The 12,247-nt window shown below is 44.3% G+C and overlaps 1 protein-coding gene across 1 annotated transcript; it reads right to left on the bottom strand.

Annotated features, from left to right (window-relative positions):
• Positions 1-273: 273 nt before the first annotated feature.
• LOC129839504 (zinc finger protein 883-like) lies at positions 274-11,401 on the bottom strand. Its single transcript, XM_055906997.1, has 3 exons — positions 11,095-11,401; positions 5,524-5,677; positions 274-4,324 (listed from the first exon to the last, which is right to left on the bottom strand). Exons 1-3 carry the CDS (start codon positions 11,101-11,103, stop codon positions 2,394-2,396), a joined length of 2,094 nt encoding a protein of 697 aa, XP_055762972.1. The 5' UTR covers positions 11,104-11,401; the 3' UTR covers positions 274-2,393.
• Positions 11,402-12,247: the final 846 nt, after the last annotated feature.

Here is a 12,247-nt window from a genome sequence, read left to right as displayed (position 1 = left end):
TAGAGGTGTAGATTACAGCATTATATCAGGCTAATAGATTACAGCATTATATCAGGCTAATAGAGGTGTAGATTACAGCATTATATCAGGCTAATAGAGGTGTAGATTACAGCATTATATCAGGCTAATAGAGGTGTAGATTACAGCATTATATCAGGCTAATAGAGGTGTAGATTACAGCATTATATCAGGCTAATAGAGGTGTAGATTACAGCATTATATCAGGCTAATAGAGGTGTAGATTACAGCATTATATCAGGCTAATAGAGGTGTAGATTACAGCATTATATCAGGCTAATAGAGGTGTAGATTACAGCATTATATCAGGCTAATAGAGGTGTAGATTACAGCATTATATCAGGCTGATAGAGGTGTAGATTACAACAGGCTAATAGAGGTGTAGATTACAGCATTATATCAGGCTAATAGAGGTGTAGATTACAGCATTATATCAGGCTGATAGAGGTGTAGATTACAGCATTATATCAGGCTAATAGAGGTGTAGATTACAGCATTATATCAGGCTAATAGAGGTGTAGATTACAGCATTATATCAGGCTAATAGAGGTGTAGATTACAGCAGGCTAATAGAGGTGTAGATTACAACATTATATCAGGCTAATAGAGGTGTAGATTACAGCATTATATCAGGCTGATAGAGGTGTAGATTACAGCATTATATCAGGCTAATAGAGGTGTAGATTACAACATTATATCAGGCTAATAGAGGTGTAGATTACAACAAACGTTTGAATCTAAAAAGACTGCATGAGATTATCCAATGGTAATGTCCTCGACAGCTCCAATGCAGTTACACCTGCGGACATCACCTGAATAAAAACAATGAAACGACTGTGCAGTTGTCGGTTATGGCGGATTAAGGCAGAACGGATTGAATCCGGCCCTAAATGACATTCCAGAGATTGAGTTTGTAAACATGGCTGGATGGGATTCCTACTCCTCCATGTAGCCAATGTCCATGTTCATGATAGGTACCGCTCTGTTCAACCTGTTCAGCGCCAAATATCATTGAATTGAGCCCACGATCCAAAAGCAAAACAATACAAGATTGTACAAGACCCACACAATCACAATCAAAAGTGCAACAAACAAACAAAAGTGCAACAAAATAGTACAACAAAAGTGTTCATTTTGAAGTGCTGAGAAGAACAGTAGACGGTTAATATCATGTTCCATACAGTGTTCGACTAGAACTTCACTTGCACCATTTACTTCTGCATTCAAATGTTTATCATTTGTATCCAACGGCAAGTTGTGAGTATGTTGAGAAATGTGTCCGTTCTCAGGGCTTGATTCAATCCGACCCGTGTTAGACAACACCTGCATAGCGGTTGTTTTGGCGGTGTCGGAGGTGGAACTACAATTGAGCTGTCAAATCCATCCATTCTGTTTGCAACAAAGATGTTAAGTAATACTGCAAGACAACACAGTAAACAGATTAAACGTTTTGGCCTAAATTAAAAACTATGGGTTTTGGTCAAATCTACACCACCAAGTGAAACCCTCTGTATTTTCAAGTGTTGTGGTTTCAGTTATGGGAATTGTCAAGGACAACCTGGAAGCGTTTCACGTTTGTTACTGTGTGTCCTTGATGTTCATTCTATAAAATGTTTCTATAGGTGTTCCATCATTTACAAATTACATATTTGATCCAGGCATAAAATATCTATCAGTGTGTGTTCTCTTGTGCACAGTCATTAGGCCTCGCTCCTGTATGTGGTAAGGTTTCTCTCAGGTGTGTATTTTCTTGTGCGAAACCAGGGTTCCTGAATTAGTGAATCTCTTCCCACATTCATCACAGCTGTAAGGCTTCTCTCCTGTGTGTGTCCGCTGGTGTGATTGCAGACTGCTCCTTTTACTGAAACTCTTGTCACACTGATCACAGATGTGAGGTTTCTCTCCGGTGTGAATCCTCCTGTGGTATGTCAAAACCCCGGCCTGAGTGAATCTCTTTCCGCAGTCGGTGCATATGAATGGTTTCTCTCCCGTGTGAGTCATCTGGTGGTACCTCAGATGCTGTGGGGAGCTGAAGCTGCGCTCACAGAGGGTGCAGTGGTAGGGTGTCCCACTGTGTTTGCGCTGAACGTGGCATCTCAGGTCCATTGAACACTTGAAGCTCTTGCGGCACTCGGAGCAGTAGTGAGGTTTCTCTCCTGTGTGTCTCTGCTGGTGTCCAGTCAGTTGACCCTTAGTGGTAAAACTCTTCTTACAATCAAAACAGTGGTAAGGCTTCTCTCCTGTGTGTGTTAACTGGTGTGTTTTTAAGGTGCCTGAGAGAATAAAACTCTTCCCACAGTCAGAGCAGGGGTAAGGTTTCTCTCCTGTGTGTGTCAGCTTGTGTCTAGTAAGGTGCCCTTTCAAAGTGAAACTCGTCACACTGAGCAGCTGTACGGCCTCTCTCCTGTGTGGACTCTCTGGTGAATCTTTAAGGAATCAGATCTAGAAAAACTGAGTCCACACTCTGTGCAGCAGTATGGCTTCTTTTTGGAGTGAGTTTGCTGGTGAGATTGCAAGTCACCTGACGTGACAAAACTCATCCCACACTGATCACAGTGGTGCGGCTTCTCTCCTGTGTGCCTTCTCTTGTGGACTTTAAAAGCACAGGCCTGGGCAAAACTCTTCCCACAGTCAGGGAAAGGGCATTGGTATGGCCTCTCTCCTGTGTGTCTTCGCTGGTGAATTCGCAAGGTTGCCATTGTGGCAAAGTTGTTCTCGCAGTCTGAACAAGAGTACGGTTTCTCTCCCTTGTGACTACGCTCGTGTTGTTTGAGAGATGGTTGCCGAAGGAAGCTCTTGTCACAGTGGGAGCAGTGGTAAGGCTTCTCTACACTGTGTATAAGCTGGTGTTTCTTTAATGCGCCTGGCGATGTGCTGCTCGACTCACACTGAGAGCAGTGGTACATCTTCTCTGAATGTGTGAACTTGTGTTCCTTTAAAGAGCCAAGTCTTGGAAAGGTCTTCTTGCAGTCAGAGCAGTGATAAGGTTTCTCTCCTGTGTGTATTCTTCTGTGTGTCCCAAGACTGGTTCTGTGTGCAAACTTCTGCCCACATTCAGAGCACTCGTACGGTTTCTCTCCAGTGTGAATCCGCATGTGTCCTTCCAGTGCCCTGGCAGAGGAGAGACTAGCACCGCACTGGGAGCAGCAGTGAGGTTTATCTTCTGTGTGTCTGACCTCATGTTCTTTCAGAGATCTGTTGTTAGTGAAACTCAGCTCGCACTTAGAGCAGTGGTATGGCTTTGCTCCTGTGTGAATTTGCATGTGAATTTTCAGGTGATCGGACCGTCCAAATCTCCTCTGGCAAACATTGCAGCTGTGTGGTTTCTCACCTGTGTGAATTCTCTGGTGTTTGTACAGGGCTGGATTAGTGGCAAAACTCAACTTACAGTGGGAACAGTGGAAGGGTTTCTGTCCAGTGTGTGTTCGCTTATGCTGCTCTAGAGAATGAGATGATCCTAGCTTCTTGCCACACTGTGGGCATTGGTAGCCTTTCTCTCCAGTGTGCACTTTGTTATGTCGCAAGAGTCCAATCTTAAGAGCAAACCTCTTCCCACACTCAGTACATTGGTGGGGCTTCTCTCCAGTATGTCTTAGCTGGTGACGTCTTAACATACACAACAGTCTGAAGCTTTTCTCACAGTCAGCACATTGGTAAGGTTTCTCCCCTGTGTGAATCCTCTGATGTATTCTGAGTAACTTAGCTGAGGAAAAGCTCCCCCCGCACTGCTCACAGTGGTAAGGCTTTTCTCCTGTGTGTATTCGTTTGTGTTCAGACAGTGCTGAAGCTTGTTTGAAACTCTTCCCACACTCAGAGCAGTGGAACGGTCTCTCTCCAGTGTGAATCCGCCAGTGAGCTTTTAAGCTTTGTGATGTAGCAAATCTCTTCCCGCAGTCAGAGCAACAGTGTGGTTTTTCGCCAGTGTGTTTTCTCTCATGTAACCGTAAACCACTGGAGTCTTTAAATCTCTGCCCACATTCTGAGCACTGGTACGGTTTTTCTCCAGTGTGAATCCGCATGTGTCCTTCCAGTGCACTGGCAGAGGAGAGACTAGCACCGCACTGGAAGCAGCAGTGAGGTTTCTCTCCAGTGTGAATTCTCTGGTGTCCTCTAAGGTTTACTTTAGAGGTGTAACTCTTCCCACAGTCAGAGCAGCAGTGAGGTTTCTTCCTTGTGGGTCTCAGCTGTTGTTTCTTGAGGTGTTCTGATCTTGAGAGACTTTTCTCTGCCTCGTCAGCATCATGATGTTTTGCCTCCCCAGATGACGAGCCCCTTCTACTGAGAGAGTGACGTTTAGGACTGTCCCCTGTGAAGCAAAGACAGACAGTTATGGTTCCTTCATATCGAAGCCAGATTTAGGACGAGCTTTTCACACTCTTGTAACCGAATTTAAGCATTCAAATCTTCAATGTAAAATCATATTAAATCTTCAAATTGTCAATGTAGCCAAGGGTGTAGGAGTGCTTGTAATGATAAATTAAATCTAGAATCGGCTTCCTACTTCGCAACAAAGACTCCTTCACTCACCCCGCCAAACATACCCTCGTAAAACTGACTATCCTACCGATCCTCGACTTTAGCGATGTCATTTACAAAATAGCTTCCAATACTCTACCCAGCAAACTGGATGCAGTCTATCACAGGGCCATCCGTTTTGTCACCAAAGCCCCTTATACCAACTCACCACTGCGACCTGTATGCTCTAGTCGGCTGGTACTCGCTACATATTTGTCGCCAGACCCACTGGCTCCAGGTCATCTATAAGTCTTTGCTAAGTAAAACTCCGCCTTAGCTCACTGGTCGTCATAGCAACACCCATACCATAGCACGCGCTCAAGCAGGTATATCGCATCCCCAAAGCCAATACCTCCTTTGGCCGCCTTTCATTCCAGTTCTGCTGCCGCCAATGACTGGAACGAATTGCAAAAAAAAAAAGAAAAAAAAAGAAAAACACAAGCTTGAGAATTATATTTCCCTCACTAACTTTAAACAGCAGCTATCTGAGCAGCTAACCAATTGCTGCAGCTGTACATAGCACATCTGTAAATGGCCCACCCAATCTACCTACCTCATCCCCATATTGTTTATATTTACTTTTCTGCTCTTTTGCACACCAGTATTTCTACTTGCACATCACCATCTGCTCATCTATCACTCCAGTGTTAATTTGCTCAATTGTAATTACTTCGCTACTGTGGCCTATTTATTGCCTTACCTCCTCACGCCATTTGCACACACTGTAAATATATCTTTTTTTCTATTGTGTTATTGACTGTACACTTGTTTATTCCATGTGTAACTCTGTGTTGTTGTTTGTGTCGCACTGCTTTGCTTTATCTTGGCCAGGTCGCAGTTGTAATGAGAACTTGTTCTCAACTAGCCAACCTGGTTAAATAAAGGTGAATCAATTTTTTTATTCTACATCTTTAAACAGATTGTATTGTGGGTAATTAATGACATTCAGGGAGTGTACCAAAATGCATTTATATAACAGCATGAACCCACTTAGCTCTGGTGTTTTCCTGCAGTCGACCAGCAGCACAGACAGCCTCTTCAGACCCAGCAGTAAGGTGTTACCGGGAGAGGTACGACCCGGGGTTACCGGGAGGGGTAGGGGGGAGGAGGGTTGGAGGGAGAGAGAGGACGGGACAGATGTTTCCTGTTAACCCAAAAAAGAGAGTAGGAGTGTTGTCATATTGGTACAAAACAATAATGACTTAAAATAAGTCTTCAACTATTAAACCTTTGTCCAGAAAACGGTTCCTCTGAGGAACTGAGTCTCCATGTATAGCTCTTACACACCATCATCATCATAGTTGCTTTGAGAAGGTGTTAACCCATGTCAGTCATTTAAAACACTCAAATTATTCCAATCCCGTTTAAAAAGTCAAATATTAAAGGACCCCTCCTCCAGAGGAAGTTGATGAGGTTAGCTGAATTATTAAAGGACCCCTCCTCCAGAGGAAGTTGATGAGGTTAGCTGAATTATTAAAGGACCCCTCCTCCATAGGAAGTTGATGAGGTTAGCTGAAATATTAAAGGACCCCTCCTCCAGAGGAAGTTGATGAGGTTAGCTGAAATATTAAAGGACCCCCTCCTACAGAGGAAGTTGAGGTTAGCTGAAATATTAAAGGACCCCCTCCTACAGAGGAAGTTGAGGTTAGCTGAATTATTAAAGGACCCCTCCTCCTCCAGAGGAAGTTGATGAGGTTAGCTGAATTATTAAAGGACCCCTCCTCCAGAGGAAGTTGATGAGGTTAGCTGAAATATTAAAGGACCCCTCCTCCAGAGGAAGTTGATGAGGTTAGCTGAATTATTAAAGGACCCCCTCCTCCAGAGGAAGTTGATGAGGTTAGCTGAAATATTAAAGGACCCCCTCCTCCAGAGGAAGTTGATGAGGTTAGCTGAAATATTAAAGGACCCCCTCCTCCAGAGGAAGTTGATGAGGTTAGCTGAATTATTAAAGGACCCCTCCTCCATAGGAAGTTGATGAGGTTAGCTGAAATATTAAAGGACCCCTCCTCCAGAGGAAGTTGATGAGGTTAGCTGAAATATTAAAGGACCCCCTCCTACAGAGGAAGTTGAGGTTAGCTGAAATATTAAAGGACCCCTCCTCCAGAGGAAGTTGAGGTTAGCTGAATTATTAAAGGACCCCTCCTCCAGAGGAAGTTGATGAGGTTAGCTGAATTATTAAAGGACCCCTCCTCCAGAGGAAGTTGATGAGGTTAGCTGAAATATTAAAGGACCCCTCCTCCAGAGGAAGTTGAGGTTAGCTGAATTATTAAAGGACCCCTCCTCCAGAGGAAGTTGGTGAGGTTAGCTGAATTATTAAAGGACCCCTCCTCCTCCAGATGAAGTTGACGAGGTTAGCTGAATTATTAAAGGACCCCTCCTCCTCCAGAGGAAGTTGATGAGGTTAGCTGAATTATTAAAGGACCCCTCCTCCAGAGGAAGTTGATGAGGTTAGCTGAATTATTAAAGGACCCCCTCCTCCAGAGGAAGTTGGTGAGGTTAGCTGAATTATTAAAGGACCCCTCCTCCAGAGGAAGTTGATGAGGTTAGCTGAATTATTAAAGGACCCCTCCTCCTCCAGAGGAAGTTGATGAGGTTAGCTGAATTATTAAAGGACCCCTCCTCCAGAGGAAGTTGATGAGGTTAGCTGAATTATTAAAGGACCCCTCCTCCAGAGGAAGTTGATGAGGGTAGCTGAAATATTAAAGGACCCCTCCTCCAGAGGAAGTTGAGGTTAGCTGAATTATTAAAGGACCCCTCCTCCAGAGGAAGTTGATGAGGTTAGCTGAAATATTAAAGGACCCCTCCTCCAGAGGAAGTTGAGGTTAGCTGAATTATTAAAGGACCCCTCCTCCAGAGGAAGTTGATGAGGTTAGCTGAAATATTAAAGGATCCCTCCTCCAGAGGAAGTTGATGAGGTTAGCTGAAATACACTGCTCAAAAAATAAAGGGAACACTTAAACAACACAATGTAACTCCAAGTCAATCACACTTCTGTGAAATCAAACTGTCCACTTAGGAAGCAACACTGAGTGACAATAAATTTCACATGCTGTTGTGCAAATGGAATAGACAACAGGTGGAAATTATAGGCAATTAGCAAGACACCCTCAATAAACGAGTGGTTCTGCAGGTGGTGACCACAGACCACTTCTCAGTTCCTATGCTTCCTGTCTGATGTTTTGGTCACTTTTGAATGCTGGCGGTGCTTTCACTCTAGTGGCAGCATGAGACGGAGTCTACAACCCACACAAGTGGCTCAGGTAGTGCAGCTCATCCAGGATGGCACATCAATGCGAGCCGTGGCAAGAAGGTTTGCTGTGTCTGTCAGCGTAGTGTCCAGAGCATGGAGGCGCTACCAGGAGACAGGCCAGTACATCAGGAGACATGGAGGAGGCCGTAGGAGGGCAACAACCCAGCAGCAGGACCGCTACCTCCGCCTTTGTGCAAGGAGGAGCAGGAGGAGCACTGCCAGAGCCCTGCAAAATGACCTCCAGCAGGCCACAAATGTGCATGTGTCTGCTCAAACGGTCAGAAACAGACTCCATGAGGGTGGTATGAGGGCCCGACGTCCACAGGTGGGGGTTGTGCTTACAGCCCAACACCGTGCAGGACGTTTGGCATTTGCCAGAGAACACCAAGATTGGCAAATTCGCCACTGGCGCCCTGTGCTCTTCACAGATGAAAGCAGGTTCACACTGAGCACATGAGCACATGTGACAGACGTGACAGAGTCTGGAGACGCCGTGGAGAACGTTCTGCTGCCTGCAACATCCTCCAGCATGACTGGTTTGGCGGTGGGTCAGTCATGGTGTGGGGTGGCATATCTTTGGGGGACGCACAGCCCTCCATGTGCTCGCCAGAGATAGCCTGACTGCCATTAGGTACCGAGATGAGATCCTCAGACCCCTTGTGAGACCATATGCTGATGTGTTTTTTTTTTTTTTTTTTTTTAACCTTTATTTAACTAGGCAAGTCAGTTAAGAACAAATTCTTATTTTCAATGACGGCCTAGGAACAGTGGGTTAACTGCCTGTTCAGGGGCAGAACGACAGATTTGTACCTTGTCAGCTCGGGGATTTGAACTTGCAACCTTCCGGTTACTAGTCCAACGTGTGTGTGTGTCCAACGCTCTAACCACTAGGCTACGCTGCCGCCCCAGGTTGGCCCTGGGTTCCTCCTAATGCAAGACAATGTTAGACCTCATGTGGCTGGAGTGTGTCAGCAGTTCCTGCAAGAGGAAGGCATTGATGCTATGGACTGCCCGTTCCCCAGACCTGAATCCAATTGAGCACATCTGGGACATCATGTCTCGCTCCATCCACCAACGCCACGTTGCACCACAGACTGTCCAGGAGTTGGCGGATGCTTTAGTCCAGGTCTGGGAGGAGATCCCTCAGGGAGACCATCCGCCACCTCATCAGGAGCATGCCCAGGCGTTGAAGGGAGGTCATACAGGCATGTGGAGGCCACACACACTACTGAGCCTCATTTTGACTTGTTTTAAGGACATTACATCAAAGTTGTATCAGCCTGTAGTGTGGTTTTCCACTTTAATATTGAGTGTGACTCCAAATCCAGACCTCCATGGGTTGATAAATTTGATTTCCATTGATAATTTTTGTAAGATTTTGTTGTCAGCACATTCAACTATGTAAAGAAAAAAGTATTTAATAAGAATATTTCATTCATTCAGATCTAGGATGTGTTATTTTAGTGTTCCCTTTATTTTTTTGAGCAGTGTAATATACTACAGTAGAGCTATCCATTCAGACTAATTATAGTATACTACAGTAGGTCTATCCAGACCAATTATAATATACTACAGTAGTCCTATCCATTCAGACTAATTATAGTATACTATAGTAGGCCTAACTAATCAGACTGTCCAACAAATACAAGAAGAAGTGTTGATAAAACGTTTACTGGAGACAGGAGAACAAGAGGAGTCATAGGACGAGGTGGATAATTGTATAATAAGGCAGATTTATTCAAGTGTAAAAATATTAGGCAAAGCGTGCGGCACGGCTCTTTCTGTCTGATTCGTATGGAATCGTCCGGAAAAGAGGCAGTTTAAACAGTTGTACAGTTTTATATGGGCAACAAGCAAAGTAGGTTGATCTGGTAGTCTGGCCTTCCGATTGGTCGATCTGGGTCTTGGGTAGTCCTGATCAGGCCTGGTGTCAACGTTCCATTGGTTCCTGAGATAGTTCTTTGTTTTGTGCTCCAACCTTGAGTTGTGTGTGTCTGTGGTTGTCATCTTAATAAGTCCAGCATATGTCCAAGAGAAATGAGGAGTATGTGTATTTTGTATAAAAGATGGCTTATGTTGAAATGTTGTTATTACTAGTGTAAGAAAAACTTTTATGCTCATATATGCTTGAAGCCAAGATAGGCCTTTATATCTATGCATTAGCTTTTAGTAACGAAAGGCAAAGCAAATGAACTTATATTACAAGGGTGTTTGCAGTATGTTGCACAACCTGCTTCTGGCATGCCATACTAATGTTTCCACATACAGCCAAGAAAACAGGAACTGGGTCAACCGCAGAGGTCTAAGGGACTTCATCTTGTGATGACATATCTGCTGATGGCTGGAAGACACACACACACACACACCACCCACGCACATTCACACTCAAACACAGAGAACCACACACACCGCATTAATACCTAATAGAGCTTCTAGGGATCCTAAGCTTATCAACATTGTGCACCCACGGCAGTTGGGAAATTCAAAACAGACATTAAGCAAGGGACATTCTTCAACAACAATGGTGGACCAATAAGCATGGACTACGCCCGGACCAGAGCCAACCAGAGGACCAGGACTTCAAAGAATCAACCTACTTTCTGTACTGTATATAATCTGTAATCAACCTGTTTTAGGGGCTCTCCTTTTTCAGCTCACTCGGAGTTCTAAGACGGAGCCCCGCATGCGCAGTACCAAATATATTTACTCTGAATAAACTGCTGATTGTTAAACTTTAACTCCTCGTCTGAGTCGATCCTTGACCGACTCGCTCACCTGTGCACCTCACCTTTTATCAACACTAGTTTCCAGTCTCTATTACAATTTCTTACAGAAGCAATTCCTATGTCAAGTCGCATTTACAACATTGATATATTTTATTTAAATGTTATGAAGAGAAGAGATGAAAAACATTGATTCTGATATTCTGCCGACCAAATTAACTTAACTGTAGGCCGCAGCAAAGCCTTGGATTTTCCTGAACGAGCTACCAACTGGAGAGAGCCGGGCATGTCTGCTCCTGACATGCCCGGCTCTCCAGTCGGTAGCTCGTTCAGGAAAATCCAAGGCTTTGCTTGCGGCCTACTTTAGCAGTCTTCCATTCAGCAATTCTCGGCCATTATTACCGTTCAGGAGAACAACGAGATATTAAACTACGTAAACAATACTTAGTAAAGCGAAATTAAATAATAAATAAAACTGTGCTCTAAATTAAAGAGTGTGTCACAACCTGACGGAGCTGCAGGAAACGTGTTACGTCGTTCGTGCCCGCCAACGTGTTTTCATATGTATTTTACATGTATCTAACTCACCTGATTCATTGTAGACACTCGTTTACGGTCGGTCGTTTGCAGAGTTCAGGCGAAGTTTACGGTCGGTCGTTTGCAGAGTTCAGGCCAAGTGAACCAGACGAGATGTTTATCCCTAGTCTGTTGAATTCTAGATTTGGGAGGTAGCGTTATATTCTAACCTACGACTCTCAGCCTAAAGTCCCGAAAGGAAAGACAGACTCCGCCTTCACATCCGTTCCATTGAAACCATTTCCTCACGTCACCATTCTGCTGGTAGCAGATCATGAAATGGCCGCAGAAAGGCGGATATGTTTTTTTTCCAAAATAATAGTCGTCCTCCAATAAATAACAAGCGAATGTATAGACTTTTGAAGCACTATATTTCAGTACAATTGTGCACAGCATTTCAACAGCATAAGGAGAAAAAAACACACAAATCATTTGATGCATTTTTTTATTGTATTTAATTTCACTGAACACAAATGTTAATGTGACACGTAAAGTGTTGGTCCCATGTTCCAGACGCACAAAAAGCTTAATTTCACTCAGAAGTTGTGCAGAAAGTTGTTTCCATCCCTGTTTGTGAGCATTTCTCCTCTGCCAAGATAATCCATCCAGGTGGCTTATCAACAAGCTGATTAAACACGGTCATTACACAGGTGCACCTTGTGCTGGGGGACAATAACTGCAAATTTTAAGGCAGCCTTTTTTGTCACACAGCATGATGCCACAGATGTCTCAAGTGTTGAAGGAGCCACCAGAGCTGTTGCTCAAGAATGTAATGTTAATTTCTCTACCATAAGCCACCTACAACATCGTTTTAGAGAATTTGGCAATACGTCCAACCGGCCTCACAACCGTAGACCACATGTTACCACTCCAGCCCAGGACCTGCACTTTCGGCTTCTTTACCTGCAGGATTGTCTGACGGGGGGCATTTCTGTCTGTAATAAAGCCCTTTTGTGGGGGGTTCTGTCTGTAATAAAGCCCTTTTGTGGGGGGTTAAACTCATTCGGATTGGCTGGGCCCAAGCCCTCACAGATTGCATCACTTGTGGATCTTTTTACAGTGGGTATACGGCCGATACTCAGTGGGTATACGGCTGATACTCAGTGGGTATACGGCCGATACTCAGTGGGTATACGGCCGATACCCAGTGGGTATACGGCCGATA

This window comes from Salvelinus fontinalis, chromosome 40, assembly GCF_029448725.1.
Source record: "Salvelinus fontinalis isolate EN_2023a chromosome 40, ASM2944872v1, whole genome shotgun sequence".
Classification (NCBI taxonomy): Eukaryota; Metazoa; Chordata; class Actinopteri; order Salmoniformes; family Salmonidae; genus Salvelinus; species Salvelinus fontinalis.
Note: the sequence above shows the minus strand (reverse complement) of the source record. Positions and strands in the feature narration are given on the sequence as shown.

Excerpts from the sequence above, each read along its gene's own strand:
- LOC129839504 (XM_055906997.1), bottom strand. Across the intron at positions 4,325-5,523 it reads CAGGAAAACACCAGAGCTAA|GGGACAGTCCTAAACGTCAC; the intron begins GTGGGTTCATGC and ends TTTGCTTCACAG.